This window comes from Chiloscyllium punctatum, chromosome 14 (genome assembly GCF_047496795.1).
Source record: "Chiloscyllium punctatum isolate Juve2018m chromosome 14, sChiPun1.3, whole genome shotgun sequence".
Classification (NCBI taxonomy): domain Eukaryota; kingdom Metazoa; phylum Chordata; class Chondrichthyes; order Orectolobiformes; family Hemiscylliidae; genus Chiloscyllium; species Chiloscyllium punctatum.
The window spans coordinates 10009897-10033932 of record NC_092752.1 but is presented as its reverse complement, the minus strand read 5'-3'; the positions used below and the strand labels follow the sequence as shown (position 1 = coordinate 10033932).

Genomic DNA, 24036 nt, shown 5'->3' with positions numbered 1-24036 from the left:
ATGCATGTGGAAAACCAATGTGGATGACAATAAATATTGTGTAATTACTGGAATGTACGAAGCTTGTGAAACTTCATGTGGAGTGGTTGTATTGAGTAACTTTAAGCCTTTGAGAGGAAGCTTGATAGATACATGATGGGAAAAGAATGAAACTAACCTCACTGACAGAGTTGGATGAAGTGGGAGGAGTAAAGGCTCGTGCAACATAAATGTCAGCATTTTCTTCAGTCATTTATAGGATGTTCAGCATTTCTGTCTGAGCCAGCATTTATTGCCTCTCCTGAGTCGCCCTTGATAAGGTGATGGGGAGCTGCCATCTGGAACCACTGCAGCACTCACAATGCTGTTATGGAGGAAATTCCAGGATTTTGACCCATTGACACTGAAGGAATGGTGATATATTTCCAAGTCAAGATAATGAAAGACTCAGAGGGGAACTTGTAGGTGATGGTGTTCTTATATATCTGCTGCCCTTGTCATTCGGTATGATTACAGTCGTTGGTTTAGAAGGTATTATCTAAGTGCTTTGTTAAATTTCTGGAGTTAATATTGTGGAAGGTACTGCTGCTACTGAGCATTGGTGGTGGAAGGTAGTGGGTGTTTGTAGATGTGGTGCCAGTCAAACGGTATGCATTGTCTTGCCTAGTGACAAACCTTCTTGAGTGTAGTTGGAGCTGCACTCATCCAAGCAAGTGGGGAGTATTCCATCACACTCCTAATTGTATATTGCAGATGGTGGACAGGCTACGGGAAGTTGGAGGTGAGTTACTCACTGCAGAATTCCTCATCTTTGACCTGATGTTGTAGCCACTATCTTTATACAGCTTGTCCATTTCAGTTTTTGATCAATGGTAATCCTAGGATGTTGATAGTTTAGAATTCAGTGAAAGTAATGTCACTGAATATCAAGGGGCAAGGCGGTTAAATTCTCTCTTGATGAAGGTGATCACTGTCTGGCACTTCTGTGGTGTAAACGTCACTTGCCCAAACCTAAATATTTTCCAGATTTTGGTGCATTCGAACAAGGGCTGCTTCAATATCTGAGGAGTTGCAAATGGTGCTGAACATTATGCAATCATCAGCAAACATCCCACTTCTGACCTTATCATGAACGGAAGTTCTTGATGAAGAAGCTGCAGTTAGGCCCTGAACACTACCCTGAGGAACACCTGCAGAGATGTCCTGAAACTGAAATAACTGACCTCACCAACCACAACCATCTCCTTTTGTTCTGGCTATGATGTTCAAACAGCATAGGCTAAAATGGCCTTTTTCTGTGCTGCTCCTTCTGTATTATTTCTTGTAGTTTCAGAGACCCCAGTTTTAATCAGAAATTCATAAAAATGTTTTCTAGATTTTTCTATGGATTGGGACCTTTGCAATATGAGCCAGGACCATGTACTGTAATTAGTTCAAGCTAAACCATTGAAGTAGCTCCACATGAGATGATTTCATTCTCAACCACCTACACATTTATCGCGGGCTGACCTAAGAAGCAGGAAACCCAACAGGAAGACAATAATAGTGCCTGTTTGCTAGTCTCTCTGGGAGAACAGTACTTATGGAGAAGGGAAGGTATTCACTCAACATTATTTCAGGCATGAGACTGATGAACGGGTGTTTCATGGGAGCTCAGACTAGACTGTTAAACCTTCTCAGAAGAGTATCTGTGGCAGCTCATCTACCATTGTGAGTTGTGCACCCCCAAGCCCCACGTCCAATGCTGGCTACTAATTTTCTCCTGTTGGAAACCTGCTTCTGCAACATTGCAGAAACTCTCGGTGCTGGGGAAAGGTACCTTTGACTGGGGCCTGACTGGCTTCAGTGCTTGCTCTTTGCTATGGGACCAGCTGTTGATTCCTAAGGGCAGACCACTCCTTGCAAATTCATCAAGGGCTAGGATGACATCTAGCAGTTATCCTGGAAGGATTTCCCATTGTTTTCCTGCCAACCAGTGCCAAGTTATTTCTCAGTGTAATAATATGAAACAAAGAACTGTGAATGTTGGAAATCTGAAACATGTATAGAAAATGATGAAGAAACTCGACAGGTCTGGCAGTATCTGTGGAGAGAAAGCAGAGTTAATGTTTTGGATCCAGTGACCCTTCTTCAGAACTGATAGTAGCTAGGAAAAGGTATATATACTGAAGACAAAGGGTAAGAAGGGTTAAAGAAGTAAGCGATAGGTGAAGCCCTATATGGTTAAATGCTGCAGTGGCTAGTGATGCCCATATCCAATGAGGACCTCACCCCACCATCCATCCACTAGCTTGTGCTGAATTGAATTCATGGTGTGGGAGGTTCTAGATACTGTCACAAGCTCATCAAACCACTTCTTTATCCTGAATCGTAGCTTCAGGAGGTGTGGTTTTTTCAGGCACAGCACAGGCAGAGCCCATTGGATGTATTGTCCACCATTTTGTTGTGAACATTTTCATTCTTCTGCAAGGAACCTTGGGATAAAACTGTCCAAGGAGAGTCATGACTTCTGTCTGTCTTTTGACTGAAATCTTGTAGGGGTCAGTTTAGCTTGGTAAGCATGGATGGCTGATAATGATAACTGTGTGTGTTCAATTCGTGCACTGACTAAGGCAGCCATGAATTATTTGCCTTCAACCTTGCTCCTCACCTGAGGCATAGTGACCATTAGGTTAAATTCATCACCAGTCATCACTCTCTCTTGAATTGAAGAGTAGAACTATGGTGACTTTACCTTTTATTTTGCAGGTAATGTTGCCACACATCCACCTTCAAGTCAAGCAACTTGAGTCTTTTGATAACTGCCAGTAATTCTGAACTGGAAATGAAACAGATCTGTGCTCATTCACTGTGGCTATATTTTTGTTTTAAAATAAAGACTATTGTAATATTCATGAATGTCTTTCTTTTTCAAACATACAATCCCTTTCTGGCATTAGATTGTGCAAAAGGCTGATACCTGGTGATGTAAGGAACAGTTGAAATCGCAATGTATGTGGAATATATCTTGGTAAAGGGTACATAACAAAATGACTGAGGGATCTGATGGGAAGTCAGCGAGGTGGGGTTGAGACAATTAAAACATTGCGGGTGTGTTAATTCAATTTAATGACCTTTTATAGTTCGTAGCAATTGCTACATCTATCAGCAGATAAGTCCTTGTTCTGCTGATAGGGTTTCTGAAGTCTGTAGCATGTTTTAAATGTTTTGACACTAATTTGGTGCTGTATTGAAGTTGCCCAGGCCTTCACAAAACCAAATAGAAACTAACTGTTGCAGGGAGCTTAGTGTCAGTCTTGGCACAATGGCATCATTTTCAGGAATCAGAAGGTTGTGAATTCCAATCCTACTTCAGGTCCTTCAGAATGCAATCTCAGGTGATGCTCCAGTGCTGCAGTGTTGGACTTGCTAAATTAAACTGAATTTTCACCGTTTGCACCCTCAAGTGGGGTAATAGAACCAAAGTCACAGTTCAGGAAAGAGCAAAGTCATCTCCTTTAACCAGCTGCCCCTTTCCAGTCCAATCCGGGCTGGGGCTGCCTGATGGGCCTAGGTAAGCATTCCAAGGCTCTGCACATAATCCTTCTCCTTCAGTACCAGCAGTGACCAACTTTCTTAGTGGCGCTGCTGGCTTCTGGTTGGAGGAGGGAATTCACTCTACAGGGCCCCAGAACCCTGATGACAGCTGGCTGATTACCTGATGGGGATTTAATTGCAAAACTGATCCTGGTTGCTGAGGGGTTTTCACCTCCACCTATTGAATGGGCCCTCAGTCACACCCATTAAATATCAGACTATTTCATTCGATGCGGAAAGCATAATGAGATCATGACAGAAGCCATTTTACTGCAATTTGTTTTCCTTTCTTTACACAATTTAAACAATAAATTTCTCTCCCATGCTGTTGGTGGACAAGTAGCAAAATGAACATCATCACAAAAAATGGCTCACTTACTTGTTCATTCAATGTACTTTTGAGACTTTGAAATTAAAATGTCTGTAAGATTTGTTTGTGTTTTACTGAATATTCATTTCTCTATCATTGAGGTCTGGTTGTTGAGATTCTAAATCCTGGAATTGCCTTCTTAAACCGTTCCACCTTTCAGGTGCTCCTTCAAAATGATCTCTTTGATCCTTTACTCAGCCACCTGTCCTAATATCTCCTTTCATGGCTCCATGTCCAACTTTTGTTTGATATTGCTGGCTGTGAAGGGTTTGAGGTATTAATGGGTTCTTTCAATGCATGGCAATGTCTTATGGTTGCCAGTCACAAACAATGTCCAATTTCTGTCACAGGATCGCAATCGAAGGCCACATTCCTCACGAGCGGACAAGTCCACACAGACAGAGGTTCTCAGTCATGATGTGAGTAATTGTTTCTTTGGTTTTGCTCTAGTTTTTTTTTCCATTCATTGTTGCTTACTTCATGCCTGCCCTTGCTACATGTACTGCTTGTTGCTTCCATGCTTTTGTTTAATGGGGTGTTCAGCAATAACATTAGTCTCTCTTTGTTCTTCTGTGGTTCCAGTCTCTTGTTACAGAGTTAGATAATTACAGATCATTTCTTGTTCTGAGCAGCAAACCTCATAAATTCTCAGCAGTGAGTTAAAGGGAATTGAAATTTAACAAATTGACACATGAAAGCTACAAAGTATCAAGTGTCAAAACGTGGAAGAGAAGAATTAAATGAAGATGTTCTAAGTATCATCACAAAACTATAAAAGGTAGCCTTGGATTGTTTAGCCTAGATGAGTAGAGTGTGGTGTACAATTATGATAATAGTATGGGTTCAATCGGTATACTGACTGTGGATGTTTCTGGAGGCTTTTAATCTCACATAATACCCATGATTGATGGAGAGTGCCTCTCAAGATTTTTCTCTTTCTCTAAAAGAAGGTGAAACGATGGTCTCTCAAGGATTATGGCTAATTACCTGTTTAGACGTTCATTCCACAGCTGTGCAAATGGGAATTGAGAATGGGAGCTTTGAAAGAAATGCTCCTCTTTGACCCTTCTCATATGCCAACCTTTGCTGCATTGGAATCAATTCAGATTGGGTTTAGGAGACATACCTGGAATAAGCAGATTGCCGTATGAGGAAGGGCTAGACAGGCTAAGTCTGTATCCTCTCGTGTTTTGACGAGTCAGCTTAATTGAAACGTAAGATCCTGAGGGGCTTTGACTGGGTGGATTTGGAAAGGATGTTTCCTCTTGTGGACGAATCATGATCTAGAGTCATTGTTTAAAATGGGCATTCCTATATTTTAAAATTGAGTTAAGGAAGCAATTTATTTTCTCCCAGAGGGTTGAGAGTGTTTGGAATTCTCTTCCTCAAAAAAAAAAGGAAATGCAGAATCTTTAAACATTTTTAAGGCCATACTCGATAAATTCTTGGTTACTATGTGGATGAAAGATTATTGCAAATATGCAAGAATGTAGAGTTGAGGTCCAGATCAGATCAGCCATGATCTTATTGAATGGTAGACAGACTTGAAGGAACCAGGCGCCTTCTGTTGTTCTTTATTTATATGTTCACATGTTGATTGTGGGAGAAGTGATTTCTCACTCAAATTAAGTCTTAGTCATGATATTGGGTAAGGGGTTTGAAAACCCAGGGTAAGTGCTAGAATGGTAGAGAGAGCTGCAGAGGATGTGAAAGAGGAGAATGGTCTCATTTCTGGAATTCCTATCAAAATAGAGGGAAAGAACAAAATGGAGCTTTTCCTACAAGATCTCCACAGGAGATCACCACCTGAGGAAGTGGGAGAACCTTCCAAGAGAGAACACTCTCCCCACCCCACTGTGTGCCAGACAATGGCAAGCCTCTAACTTTCTACTTTGGAAATACTAATATAGTAGCTCAGATGCAAAAAGAAGTGCCTTCAGCTCACAGCTGCTTAGAATAGTATCTGAAATATTGGCAACTTGTGCTGATGGACGCCATGGGAAGTGATATTGATGTAGCAGAAATAGCTATCATTACTTTGCCAAAAAAGATATTGTTGTAAACCTCACCAGCTGCATTCTGTTTTTGGATTCTGTTTTAGAACTGCAGCTACAACAGAAACAACCCATCTTCCCAAATCATTATGTGGAAGGCCCTAATAAGTCATAGCAACCCAAAAATGACTGCCATACTGGCAATGTAGGGATTGCAATCTGAGATTGCCATACAGTTAATTACAATTGGAGATAGAAATTTAACCAATTCTGTAAGTTTGAAGGAACAATATAATACAAAATGGGGAAAAGTTGTTGGCATGAAATTCATGTCTAAAATTTATCGAGTGTTTGACAGAGATAATTTCTCCAATTATGTTTTTCTCCAATGTCTTTTAATTTAGTTGCTATTTTGAAATTGAAGCATAGAAAATAAGAACAGAAGTAGGCCAGACGGCCCTTTGAGCCTACTCCATCATTCAGTACGATCATGGTTGACTACATTGCCAATACAATGATTATAGCTGAGCAGGAGTAGTTCATTTAAAAATAGTTTTATAATTATCATTCCGAGTAAGCTTTAATTATTAACATTGCACATTAAGCAGTGACAAAATTGGAGCCTTCCTGCCAGACGTTCATTTTTGTAACTACCTGTTAAGTTGCATTTAGACCTTGGTTTTCCTGAATAGATACAGAATCTGAAAAATGCATTCTTGGAGGGAAAAGATGGTAAGGAGATAATTTGTCAGCATCAAATTAAGATACAGAATAAAACCAAGGTGAAGAACAGCAAAGGATGTTTTTCAGCACAACCTGCACAATCTAGTAGTTTTCCAATGAAGAAGGAATTCTTTTTGGACTACATTCACTTGCCTTTCGGATATTGCCCTTAGTTCCATGATTATTTTGTGCTTTGCAACTGCTGGATCTGTGAGATATTGGTTTGCAGCAGCATCAGACCTTCTAAGAAAGCTGTGGTTCACATCAGATAGAGAAACTGTGCCAATTATTCACTCAGCCTACATTCAACAATGTCTTTGTGTCCTATTTGATTCTAGATATCCAAATCCAATCCATTTTCAGCATTACCTCACCTCACTTCTACCATAATGCTGACTTTGCTCTCAACCTCATTCCTGGTCATGATTTGGAGATGCCAGTGTTGGACTGGGGTGTACAAAGTTAAAAATCACACAACACCAGGTTATAGTCCAACAGGAGCATCGCTCCGAAAGCTAGTGTGCTTCCAATTAAACCTGTTGGACTATAACCTGGTGTTGTGTGATTTTTAACCTCATTCCCATCATCATTGAAACTTCCGTGATTGCTTTTGTCAATTCTAGGCTCAATATCCGTGAATCACTTCTTGGTAACCTTGGAAGCTAAAGTCTAATTCACCCACCCTCAATTTGCTTCTTGTATCATATAATATGCTACTTAGTTAATCATCATTTTCCTTAAAATATATCTGTCCGATCCTGTCCTCAATTATTTCTCTCCCGTCTCTCATAATTGTGCTTGGCTTCTGAGAACTATTTGTTCTGGCTTAGTATAACAAACCAGGATATTTTGCTAAATGAAAGGCTTGAACTAATTGTATAGCTATCATTGTCCTTGGGTCACAGGCATTACCTGTGATATTCCCATGAGGAGACGCAATTTGCACTGACAAATTACTCTCAGTTGCTAACCAAAAGGATATCCATTGCAGCCAGTGCCTGAGTGCTGTTTAATCTCATACATATTCCAGATATGAGCTTTGCAAATGGCAATGAAATTGAATGCAAACTGCACAATGGAATTATGAAAGGAAATAGTACCTTAATTTCAAAGGGAATGAAGAATAAAAATAGGAATGTCTTGCTAAAACTGTACAATGCACTACTCAGACCACAGCTGGAATACTGCGAATAGTTTTGAGACCTTTATCCAAAGAAACATAAACTGACATTGCAGGCAGTCCAGAGGAGGTTCACTAAACTGGTACTGGATTTAAACGGATGAAAGCAGAAAATCCTGTAAAAGCTCAGCAGTTCTGGCAGCAGTCTGGAGAGAAATCTTATTTAATGTTTCGGGTCACTGTACCTGAAACATTAAAACTGATTTCTTTCCACAGATGCTGCCAGACCTGTTGCACTTCTCCAACATTTGCTATTTTTGTTTCTGATTTACAGCATCTACAGTTCTTTGGGTTTATACTGGATATAGAGGGATTATCCTATGAGGAGAGGGTAAGTAGATTGGGCTTGTATTCATTGGAATTTAGAAGAATGAGAGGTGACCTTGTTGAATCAAACAAAATTCTTAGGACTTGATGTGGAGAGGTTGTTTCCCTCTTGTAGGAGAGCTTGGGACCAGAGGGCATAATCTAAAAAAAATGGGTTGGACATTTAAGACAGAGTTAAGGGACTGTCTTATGAGGAGAGTTTGAGTCAGTTGGACCTGTACTCATTGGAATTTTAAAGAATCTGGGCCATCGTATTGAAGAGTTTTAGGGGACTTTACAGGGTAGATGCAGAGAATTTTTTCTCCTTAAGTCTGGGCCAGTGGCCATCACATCCAAATAAGGCACCACTCATTTAAGACAGAGATTAGGAAGAATTTCTTCTCTTAGACTATTGTGAAAGTATTTTCTCCAGAGGGCAGTTGAAGCCAAATCGTTAAGTATATTTAATCAGACGTTTTTAAACAGGAAATAATCCATGGTTATGAGGTAAAGACAGGAAAGTGGGTTTGAGGATTGTCAGATCAGCCGTGAAATCTTTGAATGTTAGATCTAACCTATTGGGCTAAATGGTCTTATTACATCTTATTTTCCTCCCATAGAGTTCATTCTTCATTTCAAAGTGTTACATGGTTTACTTGGCACCATGTGATGGCTTTTGGATTTACAGTCAGCAGATTGATTATCAGACATTTTTCTCATTGGAGCATAATAATAAACTGTGGTGGTTGTGAGTTTGTTTGTTGAGCTGGAAAGTTGATTTGCGGATGTTTCGTCCCCTGTCTAGGTGACATCTTCAGTACTTTGGAGTCTCGTGTGAAACGTTGCTGCACTGTGCCTTCTGCTACCATTTCCGGTTCCTGGTTCTGGTTGTTCATTGTAGTGGCCAGTATATTGGGTCCAAGTCACTGCGCTTGTTGATGGAGTCTATGGATGAGTGCCATGCTTCTAGAAATTCTCTGGCTGTCCTCTGTTTAGCTTGTCCTATGATTGTTGTGTTGTTCCAGTCGAATTTGTGGTCCCTGTCATCTGTGTATATGCATAACAGTGAATGCACCACAAAAGTGTACAGGAAAGCCACACAAGCTGACCAGGCCCTGAAGTACAACAGCAACCACTCAAACACACAAAAGAGAAGCTGCATTAGTACACTATTCAAAAGGGCTACAACACACTGCAGCACTCCCAACCTATGAAGAGACAAAGAATACCACTACAGAGCATTCGCCAAGAACTGATATCCCCGCCACTGCATCCACAAGTATCTAACAGACAAACAAAGTGACAAGGACACACCATGACCTAACTCACTAGCCACATTATCTTATATCAAAAAACGTTTTGGAACTGACAGCCAGACTTCTCTGACCACTGGGATCCATGACAGCCCATAAACCGGCAGTCACGCTCAGACAACAGCTCACCAGGACAAAAGACCCGATACCTATCATGTGCAAGACTAATGTAATTTACAAGATTCCATGCAAAGTCTACACAAAACCCTATCTAGGACAAACAGGCAGACAACTAATGATCCGCACCAAATAATCACTAAACACCATGACTAGCCATACACGCTGATGACAGGGACCACAAATTTTACTGGGACAACACAACAATCATATAAGAAGCTAAACACAGGACAGCTAGAGAATTCCTAGAAGCATGGCACTCACCCACGGACTCTCTCAACAAACACATTGACCTGGACCCAACATACCGGCCACTGCAACGAATAACTTGCAACCGGAAACAGAAATGGAAGCAGAAACTGAACCAAATAAATTCCAGAAGAGACAGTACAGCAATGCTTCACAGGTGGCTCCATAGCACTAAAGATGTCACCTAGACAGGGGATGAAGTGTCTGCAAATCAACTTGTCAACTCAGTAAACATACCCACAACCACGACAACTGGCACCTGAGCTACAAATCTTTACACAAGCCTTGATAATGATAAACTTACTTCACGAGGAAACCATGACTTAGACCAGCAGGATCCCTCAGTAAATTTTCCCTTGGATCCATAATAAGTCTGGTGTCGTAATTATATAACATAATACGGCAGTGATAAGACATAGATCAGTACAGGATACGAACAGGCCCTTTGACCACTGTATCTGTGCTGACCATGAGACTATTCTAAACTAATCCCATATACCTGCACATGGTCTATATCCCTCTATTTCCTGCCTGTTCATGTGTCTGTCTAAATTCCTCTGAAATGTTGCTAACCTATCTGCTTCAACCATCTCCCATGGCAGCATGTTCCAGGCATCGTTCACCCTCTGTGTAAAAAAAAACTTGTGTCGCCTATCTCCTTAAACTTTGCCTCTCTCACCTTAAATCTATGCCCCTTACTATTTGACATTTTTACCTGGGAACAAAAGACTCTGGCTAATCACCCTGTTCATGCCTGTCATCAATTTATGTACTTCGATCAGGTAATCCCTCTGCCAACAATGCTCTCATGAAAACAATGAAAGTTTGTCCACCCTCTCCTTGTAGCCACATCCTGGTAAACCTATTTTGTGCCCTCTCCAAAGTCTGCACAATCTTCCGATAGTGTGATGTCCAGAACTGCACACAATCTTCCAAATGTGACTTAACATAAGTTTTATACAGGATTAGTGGTGCTGGAAGAGCACAGCAGTTCAGGCAGCATCCAACGAGCAGCGAAATGATTTCGTTGCTCGTTGGATGCTGCCTGAACTGCTGTGCTCTTCCAGCACCACTAATCCAGTATTTGGTTTTCAGCATCTGCAGTCATTGTTTTTACCTCATAAGTTTTATACAGCTACTTCACCTGAGCTGCTGTGGAATACAGTTTGATCATTGAGAAAACCTTCTGAACTTCCTCGGTTTCTATTTTCTTCCCTCTATCAATATTTTTCTTTGAACTGTAGGATTTCTCAAATGCAGTGTTGGTTTATTGGGTCTTTTTGTTCTGTGGAGAGATTACTGATGTTGGAATTTCTTTCCTGAGAACAGAGAACATGAATGGGAAATGGTAAAGGATCTTCATAGAGTATACGTGGAATAGTTTCCAAAAGCATAAATGTATGTAAATTAGAAGCTGTAAACAATAAGTTAATTAGCAGAGGAACCAGACGGGAGATGAGGAGAATTTCTTTATGAAGTAGCCAATTGTTCTAACGTGTAATGCAGTCCTCTGCAAGAGTGCTGAAAGGAAACTTGATGTTAATTTTCAAAAGGAAGTTAAATGCTTACCAACAGAAGCAACATTTTCAGAGTGGGGCGAAACAAGTAGCAAAGGAGGATTCACTAAATGAAAAACAAAGGACTGTGGATGCTTTAAAATCTGAAACAAAATCAGAATTTGCTGAAGAAACTCAGCAGGTCTGGAAGTATCTATGGACAATAAAAACAAAGTTAACATTTCGTGTCCAGTGACCCTTCACTGGACTTAAATATTAATTCTGCTTTCTCTCCATTGATGCTGCCAGAGCTGCTGAGTTTCTTCAGCAATTTCTGATTTTATGTTGAGCAAAAGAGGGCAAATTAGAAAGCTGTTGCAAAGAGCCAAACCAGGCACGATGGGATGGTTGCATTCCTCCTGTGTTGTATGGATTCTGTTTCTATTGTGTCAGCTCCAGTTTATCATTAGACCCTTCCATATTGTGTGTTCATTAAAGAAAACAAGGATTGATGTGCATCGTCTATGCAAAAAATTGTTAAGCAGCTTGTGAACATGTTGGAGGTAAATTATTTCCTTCAAGGGCTGAGCAGTAAACTGTGACACCTCATGGGGTCCCACCAGATTACCATGACTTTGGAATAAAGGTTGAATGGATTCAAAGTCTGGTGGGTTTTCCACTCTTAGATTACAGGTTGCAAACACAACATTTAACTTTTTTGACATCCAGTTTTATTCCTCGAACAATAAATCCAAACATTTGGTTAAATTGCTCTCATGCTGCATAGAGGCCTTTCTTGAAGGATTAGAGGTAAACAATAGCAATTTGCGTTTATATAGCGCTTTTGTCATGATAAAATGTTTCCAAGGTGATTTCATAGCAATGTAATCAGAGAGAAAAAGAAGCCAGGGAATGAGAACCTCAAAGACTTGGTTATGGAAGTAGGTTTTAAAGAGTGTCAAAGAGTAGGAGTGTGAAGCAGAGTAATTTTAAATTAGAAAGGGTATTCATTCCAATGGCAAAATCCTCCCGTTCATTTGTGTTATAGGAGAGTGAGTTCCAGATTTCCTTACCCTTTGCATGAATACTCAGAATTAGCATGTTAATCGACTATGTCTTATTCTACTGTGGCCTTTATCCTTGAGATAATACTGACCATGGTCAATTTGTAGAAATCAGCCTTGGGCATGGAACAATGTGCTGAATGTTGGAACAATAGCAGTGAAACTCAGGACTAAATTAGCTGTTGTACTCAGTGACTGTGAGATGCTAATATGGAAGTGACTATCATGATACAGTTGTATGACTTCTTGATTTTCCAAAAAAAGATCCAGACATACAGGAGGTATTCAACAGGTCAAGACAATGTCATTGCAGAGAAAGAGTGTTTCTGGATAGGGTTTCAGTGTAGCCCATCTTTGGGAACGTGGTAACATCAGATCCAGCTTATCAAAGAAAGAAGAGCCCCCCTGTCAGTATCGCACCTAGGGAAAATATAGTCCAGCAACAACCACCCCACCAGCTGAGCTGAGATGGAAAGGATGGACATGGGATTCTTGGACGCTGGTGGCAAAAAGTCAATTAGACTCATTAATGAACCAGATTCTGGATTAGTGGTGCTGGAAGAGCACAGCAGTTCAGGCAGCATCCAAGGAGCTTCGAAGTCGATGTTAATGAACCAGTTGACACCTATCATCCCTGGACCATAGAGTCTATATCACAAATATAAGCTCTTCTGTCCATTTAGTCTGTGCTGGTCAAAATCAACCACCTATTTTATTCCCATTTTCCAGCAAAATGCCAATAAATGGTGATTCAAGGATTAAACAGGAGCCTGTAAGACTGCCCCCAGCCTAACTAATGCTGCATAATGTAAACTGTCAGCTTTGTCAGCAGCTTCCTGGGGCTTCCCTTAATATCAAGCACACTGTCCCCAATCCAGAGGTCTGGCAGCAGGAAGGGAGAAGGTTGCTGGAAGCTAGCACCTTGCCCTTGTTGCCATCCCACTGATCTCAGTACCTCTTCCTAACATGTGATACCCATCTCCATCTCATCTCACTCATCTTGGGTGTATAGGGTCTCTTGATGATCCTGGGTGTCTAGTATTGCTGGCAGTGGCCACTGCTTCTCTATTACCAATCAGTTAGACCATGTCTGATCAGTAACTTGGTGTTATCTACTCACCCTGGTTTTGCAACCCTTAATATCTTGCCTATGTGTGGCACATATGGTAACTAAAAAATATGTGGCCACCTTATTACCTCTTGTGGGGTGCACCCCTTGATCAAAGGTCTTTATGAGGGCTGGGAATCGGGAAAGGGAAGGTATCCTGGTTAATATTTATTACTGAGCTATCATCACTCAAATAGATGACCTGGTTATTATCACATTACTGTCTGTGGGAGCTTCCAATTCACAAATTGATTGCCTTATTATTTTGCTTTATAACAGTGACTAGATTACACGAGTTTTCTCTTTCTTTGAAAATCACTTAGCGGCATATTAAGTGGGTAAAGGCATAATTCTGTGGTGATGAAGGTCAGAACCCTTCATGACTTCTTGAACTTCTGGACATGACATTAGTTTTGACAAAGATTGCAAGCCAAGCCTGGCAGAAACTGTAACTTTTAAATATGAATGCACTGAGCGCTTAACATTGTTGTTGCTTTAATTGATTTATTTATTGTCACATGGACTGAATTACAGTGAAAAGCTTTGTTTATGAGTAATGTGGGCAAATCAGAGTAAGCAAGGATGTACAAATCAGAAGTTGTGAAAAGACTAATACAGAGGCATGCAGGTTTTATTGTACATGCTAGATGAGACCAACGTTAGGAAGATCAGCATTATTTGAGGATAGAGAGGCCATTATTCATCAAGCTAAACATGGCTGGGAAGAAGCTGCTCTTCAATCCACTAGTGCATGTATTCAAGCTTCTGTATCTTCTGCCTGATGGAAGAGGTTGTAGGAGATCATTGCCAGGGTGCGATGGGATCTTTGATGATGCTGGCAGCCTTTCTGCAGCAGCGAGCCATGTAAATGGAGTCCTTGGATGGAAGGTTGGCTTCCATGATGGGCTGGGCTGTACACACCACCTTCTGTAGTTTCTACGGTCCATAGTTACCATACCAGGCTGTCATGCACCTAGACAGTTTGCTTTCAGTGGTGCACCTGTAGAAGTTGATTAGGGTCCTTATGGGCATGCCAAATTTCCTGAGCTGCCTATGGAAGAAGTGGCATTGTTATGCCTTCTTGACCATTGCATCTACGTGAGGCATCCAGGATAAGTTGTCAGTTATTGTTACTCCGAGGAACTTGACGCTCTCCACCCTCCCAAACTCCATTCCGTTAATGTAGATGGGGGTGTATTCTCCTCCTTTCTTTTTGAAGTTAGTTTTATCAATTGTTTCAAGAAGGTAGTACCACGAAAAATGCTCCAACAAGAAACACACTGGATAGAGTAGCTTGCAAAGAGAACATAATTATGGTCTTAGAGCTGGGGGCAGCTTTGGTAATGATCTTTTTCCAATGGTAGTCACATGTTGGATTTTCTTGTTGATGAGGCTCCAGTAATGGCTGGCTGTTTGAGCTGCCCTTTCAATCAGATCCTCTTCCACATGCTTTGGAGTTTCCAGAGGCCTCCAGGTGAGTTCAACTCCTGGTGAAACTGCTGGGATTATGGCCCACAGAGGTTTGGGAATCCACGGTTAATTTCAACTTTCTAGCTGCCTTGACTGATATGAGAATTTAACTTGGAACTGTGCATTCAGAACATGGACTTGGCTCTATTAAGAAGTGTTTACCACCAAAAGCAACTGCATAAAAGCTCAAGAAGGAAAAAGAAATACAGAAACATGATGACAGGGATATAGAAGCATAGGGCTGATCCTAGGGCTGGAAATGTGTGTCAGCACCAAGCATGGGCAACCAGTGGGGCAACCCCCTTGATTTTACAGATTATGAATATATCACTGCAGAGCTTGCTGCCCTGATGAAGAGGACCTACCCACCTGAGCTGCTGACCTGATCAGAGCGCCAACACCTCAGTGGCACCATCAGGAATGATGGCCATTGCTAGCAAAGCAGCTTACAACTGTATGGGTGGGGAAAGTCTTGGGACTGTGGTGAGGGGGTGAGGTGCTACATTCCCTGCTTCTGGCCTTCTGGGTATTGAAGAAAACCTCCACAAATCATAACCTCTACCCCACTTCTTCACTGGGCTGCCACTGGGAGGTTGTACAGAATCTGCTAATGACCTTTCCATGAGAGTTAATCAACCATCTGGAAAGATGGTCCTCAACTCAGGCTGTATAGATTCAGATTGGCCTCCCACTTCCTCATAGTAGGAAGCGTGTCCTCTCTCCTACATGCCATTTGTAAAATTCCCTCACAATGGAACATGTTCTGAGAGGTGATTCACCAGGAATCTCACCAATTTTACTTTGCCTTTCTTCTTCCCACCAAACCGTAAGTAAGTTCCCACTCATAATCATATTGATGGTGAAATCTCCCAATTAAGCACAGAAGGGGGTCAGTTCTGAAGAAGAGTCATAATGGACTTGAAAAATAGCTCTGTTCCTGTCTCCACACACGCTGCTGAATTTCTCCAATTCCTTCTGTGTTTGTTACAGAAGGAGGTCATTTGGCCCATCAAGTATGTACTACCCCTGATGGAGCAGCTCGCCCTTCCCTGCACCTCTGCCTGTTCCCAGTTGTCCTGTAATTCCTTTTTCTTCAAATAATAATCTAATTCCCTTTTGAAGGTCTCTGCCAGAAACCCTGGCTTTACATTCCTCATCCTGGACTCTCCCTGTGTTTTTGTTCATCTTTGTTGCTTCATTTTCCAATCACCTTAAATCAGTGCCCTCAGGTTATCAAACCTTGTGATACAGAAGGAGAGGAGGAGGTACTTGTGGATCATAACTGGTGTGACCCAGTTTGGCTGAACGACCTGTTTCTGTGCTGTAAATGTGGTACAGCTGAGCTACAAATTGACACCATTTCTCTGAAATATTGAGCAGTGGAATTTCATATAACTATATCATAAATATTAAACTGAAATTGCTAGACAATGGTGATTAACAACTGGGGCTGCTTAAGACATGGTGCTTGGTTATAGTCCTTATCAGTGAAGACAAAAAATAGGTTCTGATTGTCATTAACCTGGCTGTATGTGTTTTCTTTTAGCAGTGACTCAAAAATTTGAACTGCCATGAGATTACATATAGAATGTAATTAAAAAAAAATCTGTCTGCCTGTTGGAAGCTTGCCTCCGAATATTTATGGAATTAATATAATAAAGCTTTCTTGGCTGCTCTGCATTATTCAAAGATTAGTTCTACAATTGTGCTTTCCAACAGTCTTTGATTGTTAAATCCTGTAGTGCATTAATCACCACTCTTGGTTCAGTTAGCCTGATTTGTGAAAGAAAAGAGAGCTTTTGCAATTCCTCCTTCAGGGAATAGTCAAGCAAGGCTGAGAAATTGATGAAAGTGAAGAGATAGAGACTGAGCCACTTGCATCTTTCTTTGATGCCAAAGTGTATGAGGAGCTTATGGAGTATTCAATTTGCACCCAAGGGAATGCTCAACCTGAGACAGATATCCTGCAGTTTACTTCACGAATACTGGCCAGGACCAGGTGTTAAATGCTGTGCAAAGGGTGACCAACCATCTTGGAGGTTTACAAGACCGTCTCGCATTTGAAGTGGTTGACATTTGTCCTTGTGAGACTGTTTGCCCAAATTTTTTGTTCTGTGATTTTCACACATTGCAGCAAATGTGTTCTGCACCTGGCTACCTCCTCCCACAGGTTTGCTGAACAACCTGCCCACTCAGATATCAGGGTGTCCCTCAATTCATTCCCCTGAGGGTGATTGTCCAGGGTACTGTAGACAAGTGATGTGTTTTTGGGAGAAAGGACAGTTTCTCTTTACACCGGGATGGAAAGATTTCAGACTGTAACTGAAGTTTCAACTGGGAAGCTGAATAATAGCATACAGAGACATGTATATTGTTTACAGAATCTGTCATCGTTTGTACCTGTGGCATGAGGTCCCTGGTTAAAGCTTCAGTCCAGGATCTGAGCACAAAAATCAAGGGTTAACTTGATGTATTGAAGGAGGGAGGTGCTGTCTTTAGAATGAAAGCTTAAACTGAGGCTCATTTAGCTGAACATAACAAATCACATGAAGCGATCTGGCAGAATAGCAAGTTCTCTCTCATGTCCTGCAAAATATTTATACTTCAATCAATATCAGAAAGGAAACAGATTATCTAGGCATTATTGCATTGGTGTCTGTGGAAATTTGCTGTGCACAAATTGGTTGAAGGTTTGAACCAAACAAAAGCAGAAATTGCTGAAGAAGCTCAGTAGGTCCTGGCAGCGTCTGTGAAGGATGAGCAGAGTTAATGCTTCAAATTTAGAGACCCTTCTTCAGAACTGAAGCCAAACTGACTTTGAAATGTTAACCTTTTCTATTCTCAGATTCTGCCAGATCCTTTGGGGTTCACCAGCAATTACTGTTTATATTTGTTTAAGATACCCAGCATCCACATTTCTTTGTTTTATTTTGTGTTTTCAGAGTTCCCACATTACAACAGTGTGTTCACTTCCAAAGTGCATGAATGGCTGTAAAATGCTTCGAGATATGTGGTGATTAGTGCTATCCAAATTCAAGTCTTTATTTTTAAGGAGGTTGGTTGTTTCACAGATCAGCTATATTTCAAACAAGCTATTGATATTAATCATTAATGTGGAAGTTCTCCACATTTCAAACAATTAATGTGAAGAAAGGGAAAGCAAAATTTTACAGCAGTACCCATTCAATAGATGCTTGAGTAGGTTTTGAAAAATGTTGAATTGTCCTTTAAAATTCAAAATGTTGTCTTCCCCTAATAGTTCAGAACAGAAGCCATGAACATCCCTGTCACTGTTATATTAATTGCATTATTATAGTTGAGAATAAACAGGAGGAAGGTATTGATTGATTAAAAGCAAAGTATACTTGATGCTGAAAATCTGAAAGAAACATAGAAAATGCTGGAGAAACTCAGCTAGACTGGTACATCTGTGAATTGATGTTTTGTGTCTGATGTGACAGTTCTGAAGAAATAATACTAGATTCAAAATGTTAATTCTTTCTCTCTTCATAGATGCTGTTGGACCTGCTGAGTGTTTCCAGCATTTTCTGTATTTTTTATTGATTAAATATCTTGAGTGCACATAATATCAGACTCCTGAATGGGGTCACTCGACCTAACTGCCTGCATCTCTGCACCTGATTTCCTTTGAAGTTTTTTTATTTTTATTGCATTGCTCCCACAGTGCACTGTGGCTTGTTATTTGAATTAACTTGTTTTGTTTTACAAAAGAATGCATGTAATTGTGTGAAAAAGGGCTCACTTCAGCCCCATGCTCCTAATTCGTGACCAACCATTGGTGAGAGTAGTGGGACTTTCTCACTAGGCCAAGGTGACCATTGACAGTATCATCCAGACAGTATGCAGTGCACAGGCCATTCAACCAGACTGTCTCCTCTTTCCCCTGGCTATGTTTGTGCCTGGTTGTCCTTGGAGAAGAAGCAGGCTGTGTTCAGCATTTTGCTTCAGCCCTTCTGTAATGAGTGGGTGCCACAGGGTCTGGAGTGCATGATCACTCCCCATGATGATATTCATATTTCAGTTACAGTACTCCTTTAAGGGCTTATTAATTAGTTCATTTATTAATTGATGATCAAAAGGATATTTCAAGGAACTGGCTTCAACCCCGTGCCCCATGATATTCGGTCATCTAATGGAGAGGTACATAATGGGCAGAAAGACTACTTCATTCACCTGCTCTCTTGTGTTGGCAGTTTAGCAATAGGGAAGGCAACAGAAAAGGCAACTGATTAGATGTTCTCAGCCAAAGAAGCCAATAAGCTGCTTACTTTGATAGGAAGTGAGGATGGAGGAAGCAGAAGAGAAGGGTTTAAGAAAATCACTTATCGTGCAGAGAAGAAGTTGTGGGCTTTCATTCTTGAGATGATCCTGGAATAGTGAACAGTTTGGGCTGAGGAAAGCAGGACTCAATAGTGCTTCAAAAGGGCCAGAATGACATGACCCTAGACGATTAAACCAGTTGTCCACCATATCCACTAAAATCTACATCCTCCTAGCAGCTTATAATAATTTAAGAATCAATTAAATCAAGTAAATAGTGAATCCCTATCTTAACCGTTTGTCAAAAAGTAGACGTGAATGCACCATTCTAAATTAGTTGAAGCCAAACTACCTGAAGAAACAAGGGCTTGAATCTGAGCTGATCTCAGCTGTGCTATAATTATGATCTTACATAAACTCAGTAAAAGTCACATCACAAAACTAATTAGAAATAGTGTTGTGTCTCTCAACATTTGAAGTAATTATCTGCTCTCTCGTGTTAAATAAATATGCAAGAGTCCTTTTCATTCTGTTTGTGATATTCGTCCTTTATCAACACCTGGGCAATGAACAAAGAAAAGTACCTTGGTTACTTGTCTTGTGTGTAATTATTGCTAATTCTGATCTAAAAGCAATGTCTTAAGTATTGTCCTTGTATTGTACCACAGAATAGAATGAATTTGAGTATGTTGGTTGGTATAGTGGACAAAAACATAATTTCTTCTTCCATTTGCTGTCAGTGGATTATAATCCAGCTGTTCCTTTGGCTGTGCTCCATCATCCCATTGATAGCTAAGCCACAGAATTTGGCAGGTTCCCAGGTTTTTGTTTGTGGTTCTCAGCTAGCATGGCAATGGTTCAGATGGATATTAGCGCTCTATTGCTGATAGTTGCCTGGTGAACTATATTAGCAATCACTTGTGTAGCTGTCAGGTGAAGAAGGTTTGCAGCTCTAGTATGATCCTTCAGATAGTTGACTAACCTTTCAACACACACCATAAAGAATCTTGAACAGACAACTGCCAGTTGTAACCCTTTAATTGGGTGCATAACCAAGGCCGACACTTCCATTGTCAGTCAAGGACTACATTGAAGAGTGGTGCCAGCTTTCAGGTAAGACATTAAACCAAGGCCCTCTCTGATCTAATGTGGATATAAAATATCCCATTTAGATTTACATTGAATCTTGATTTTGGTGCATGAAGTATCAACCTATTAAATCTTTTTATCATGCAGTCCTCAGGTGCGTGACACATTCTCCATGGCATTACCTGAACAACTTGCTAACCCTTTTCTCATGGATAATATAAAGTGTTGCACCCTTTGAGATTTGGTACTCTTGTGATCTGTCCTTATGCATGCAAGACATAAAGTTTCAATAGAATATCTCTCTTTACAATAATATAAAGATTCTATACTACCAAATAAAAGAAATTGGAATAACTTTGAGGAACACCCATGAAAGCAAGCCCCCATGGTTCCAGCCCTTAATTATCATTCAAATAATGCTGACTAAATAATAATCGGACTATTAACCTCATTGCTGTTTGTGGGATTTTGCCATGCACATTTGGCCACCATATTTCCGACAGTACAGCAATGATTACATTTTAAGAAGTACTTCATTTGTGAAGTGAAATGCAAACACCATGAGTTAAACGTCAGGTCTTTTGTTCTTTCAATGGAGCTATATCCCAGCAATTAAACAATGCTTTTAGGTGAGAAGGGAAGAGAGAGAATTGGCAGAAAGAAATCATTTCACTGACAATTGCAATTTTGCTACAGAAAATACCTTTGAGCTCCTTGTGCTGTATCTAATAGCTGTGATGCAACAATCCTAAAAGTGTCCCCAATTCAGCAAAGGATTGGACCAAGATTTGAATCAATCCCAAGAAGCCATGCAATCGCATTTAAATTGTGGAAGCACAAGGATGGTTATTGGGACAGGCGGAGAGGAAGTGTTATTGTGTACCTTATTTGTATTTTGCATCACATGGCATTTTGTCATGCTAACACAGGTTGTTGTCGTTCAGCATTGATGCTCTACACCTTGCTCAATCTTTGCTGAACAAGCAAAAACAGTGGATGTTCCATTGCCTTTCATCAACTTCCGTCAATCTATGTTTTTTTCCCAATAATTACATTTTCTCTTCTGTGAATTAGATCTCACTGGGATATTATTCATTTGAAGTGCAGTGGAAAATGAAAGCTGTATAACTTTCCAAACTGATTTGATACCCAAGTATGAATTGCAGTTGTATACTGAAACATAACAGGTGATGCAATCTCCAATAAACGCAAAATTTAAATGAGTTTCTGCACATTGTTTCATGGACAAATCAATGTGATGTCCAATACAGTTTTTGCTAATCAAGACATGCATATAGTTATTAATGTACATCAGATTTCCATATTATCGGTTGTGTTCCAATCACAAGTAGTTAATGGGCATTGTAGCAGATGAATCCTTAATGTGTTAAGAGTATCTCAGGTAATATTATTAGAAAATGCACCAAAAACTTTGATTATTGGAAGTGGTGGGCTTAATATTATATGATTCTAATGTTTTGTGATTGGATTATTACATTGAGTCCTGTCTTTGTTCATCACATAGCACCAGAGATTAGTTAGATAATTGGAAGGAGGAGTCCACTTATCTTTGTACTATCAACAGTTTTTAATACAATTTACTTCTCTTCTCTCCCACTCTTAGGAACCTACTTGGAAATGGGTAATATAAAATACACTTTCCGTGTCTTTGGAAATATGATATATGATAAGAATTCCCCATCCCCAAAGATCTCAATTTGTTCTTGAAAATTTCTTCATAAATATTGCATAGAACATAGAGCACAGAACCAAGCCATTCCACTCAACATGCCACACTGGTAATAATGCTTCACTTGAGTCTCTTCGAGTCTTTCTTCATCCTTGAAAGTGGAGTCACAGGTAGATAGGATAGTAAAGAAGGTGTTTGGTATGCTTGCCTTTATTTGTCAGTGCATTGAGTATCAGAGTTGGGAGGTCATATTGCAGCTGTATAGAGCATTGGTTAGGCCACTTTTGAAGTATTGTGTGCAGTTTTGGTCTCCCTGCTGTAGAAGGGATGTTGTGAAACTTGAAAGGGTTCAATAAAGATTTACATAGATGTTGCCAGGATTGGAGAATTTGAGTGATAGGAAGAGGCTGAATAGGCGGAGGCCATTTTTCCTGGAGTGTTGGAGGCTGAAGGGTGACCTTCTAGAGGTTTACAAAATCATGAGAGGAATGGAAGGGATAAATAGACAAGGTCTTTTCCCCAGGTGGGGGAGTCCAAAACAAGACGGCATAGGTTTAAGGTGAGAGGGGGAAGATATAAAGGAGACCTAAGGGGCAACCTTTGCACACAGAGTGTGGTGCGTATATCGAATGAGTTGCCAGAGGAGCTGGTGGAAACAAAAGAACTGCCGATGCTGGAATTCAAAGTAGACAGGCAGGAGAGTGTCCTGAAGAAGAGGAAGTGGTGGAGGCTGGTACGATTACAACATTTAAAAGGTGTTTGGATGGGTATATGAATAAGAAGGGCTCAGGGGGATATGGGCCAAGTGCCTGCAAATGGGACTAGATTTATTAAGGAGGTCTGGTTGGCATGGGCGAGTTGGACTGAAGGGTCTGCTTCCATGCTGTATATCTCTATGACTCTGTCAGCATAATTTTCTATTCCCTTCTCACTCAGTAGTTTACCTAGCTCCTCATTAAATGCATCTAAACTACTAATTTTAACTACTGTCTTAAGTAGAGAATGGTTGAAGTGAATATTACTGTGTGAAGAAGGGCTTATGACCGAAACTTCGATTCTCCTGCTCCTTGGATGCTGCCTGACCTGCTGCGCTTTTCCACAACACATTTTTCATTACTGTGTGGCATTTTGGGTAAACATTTGAAGGTGTTCTTCTGGAAAATGTTTATAACCTAGTCCCAAACACAAGAAATCGTTTTCACTGCAGACTGTAACTTACAGAATTCTTACCACGTTTTTTTTTAAATAAAGCCTTCGTTGTGCCTGACCAAATGTGTGAGAAAGGCTTTCCCAAGGTTCATTGACACATCAGCATTCTGGGATGGAAAAGTTAATCTCTGAAGTTGAATTAGACAAAGACTGTTTCAGTCCTGAACACCACTTCATAAGGATTTGCTAAGAATCCACAAAAGAGTTAGATGTTCAAAGTCTTCTTCAGAAATAAAGCAAATTGGATGGTAATAGCAGAATAGCATATGTTCTACTCAGGATGGCTCCTGTCTTCAGTGGTAGTGCTTCTACCTCTGAGCGAGGAGGGCTAGGATCAAGTCCCCGCTGCTGCAGAAGTGTGTCACATCTGAACAGATTGATTTGAAAATATTCACATTCTCCATGTGGTCCAGATTCAAGACCCTTTTTTCTTGGCAATGTATCACAGGTTAATTAAAAATAATTTTAAAGGACTCATGCAGTGCATTTATTACCTCCTTACTACTGGGCCAGAATGTCCATGTACAAGTCCCACCAGCCAGAAAGGGGTATCATAACATGTCTGAACCAAATAATTTCGAATAAGTATTGTCTACTCAGCAGCTTGATCAGAATGTGAGGAAAGGAGCAAGTTGAAAAGTTGATCCTGTATCAGAACTGGGAAGGGTGGACAGGCAAGCCTCTTGAAAGAACTGCCTGCATTAAATTGGCTGGGAAAACAATAAGATAAGGTGACTGGATACAGATGCGAAATATTTGGGTAAAAGTAGTAATTGATGGGGTTAATAACTTCTGAACAGTTGGGTTGCCAATCTTGGTTGG

The 24036-nt window shown here is 40.5% G+C and overlaps 1 protein-coding gene across 3 annotated transcripts in view; it reads left to right on the top strand.

Annotated features, from left to right (window-relative positions):
- ccser1 (coiled-coil serine-rich protein 1) overlaps positions 1–24036 on the top strand; it is a 1276667-nt gene that overhangs the window by 849762 nt on the left and 402869 nt on the right. For all 3 annotated transcript variants that reach the window (XM_072583863.1, XM_072583864.1, XM_072583865.1), the window contains exon 9: positions 4276–4344. In XM_072583863.1, coding sequence (XP_072439964.1) covers positions 4276–4344 — 69 coding nt within the window. The remainder of the gene's footprint in view (positions 1–4275; positions 4345–24036) is intronic.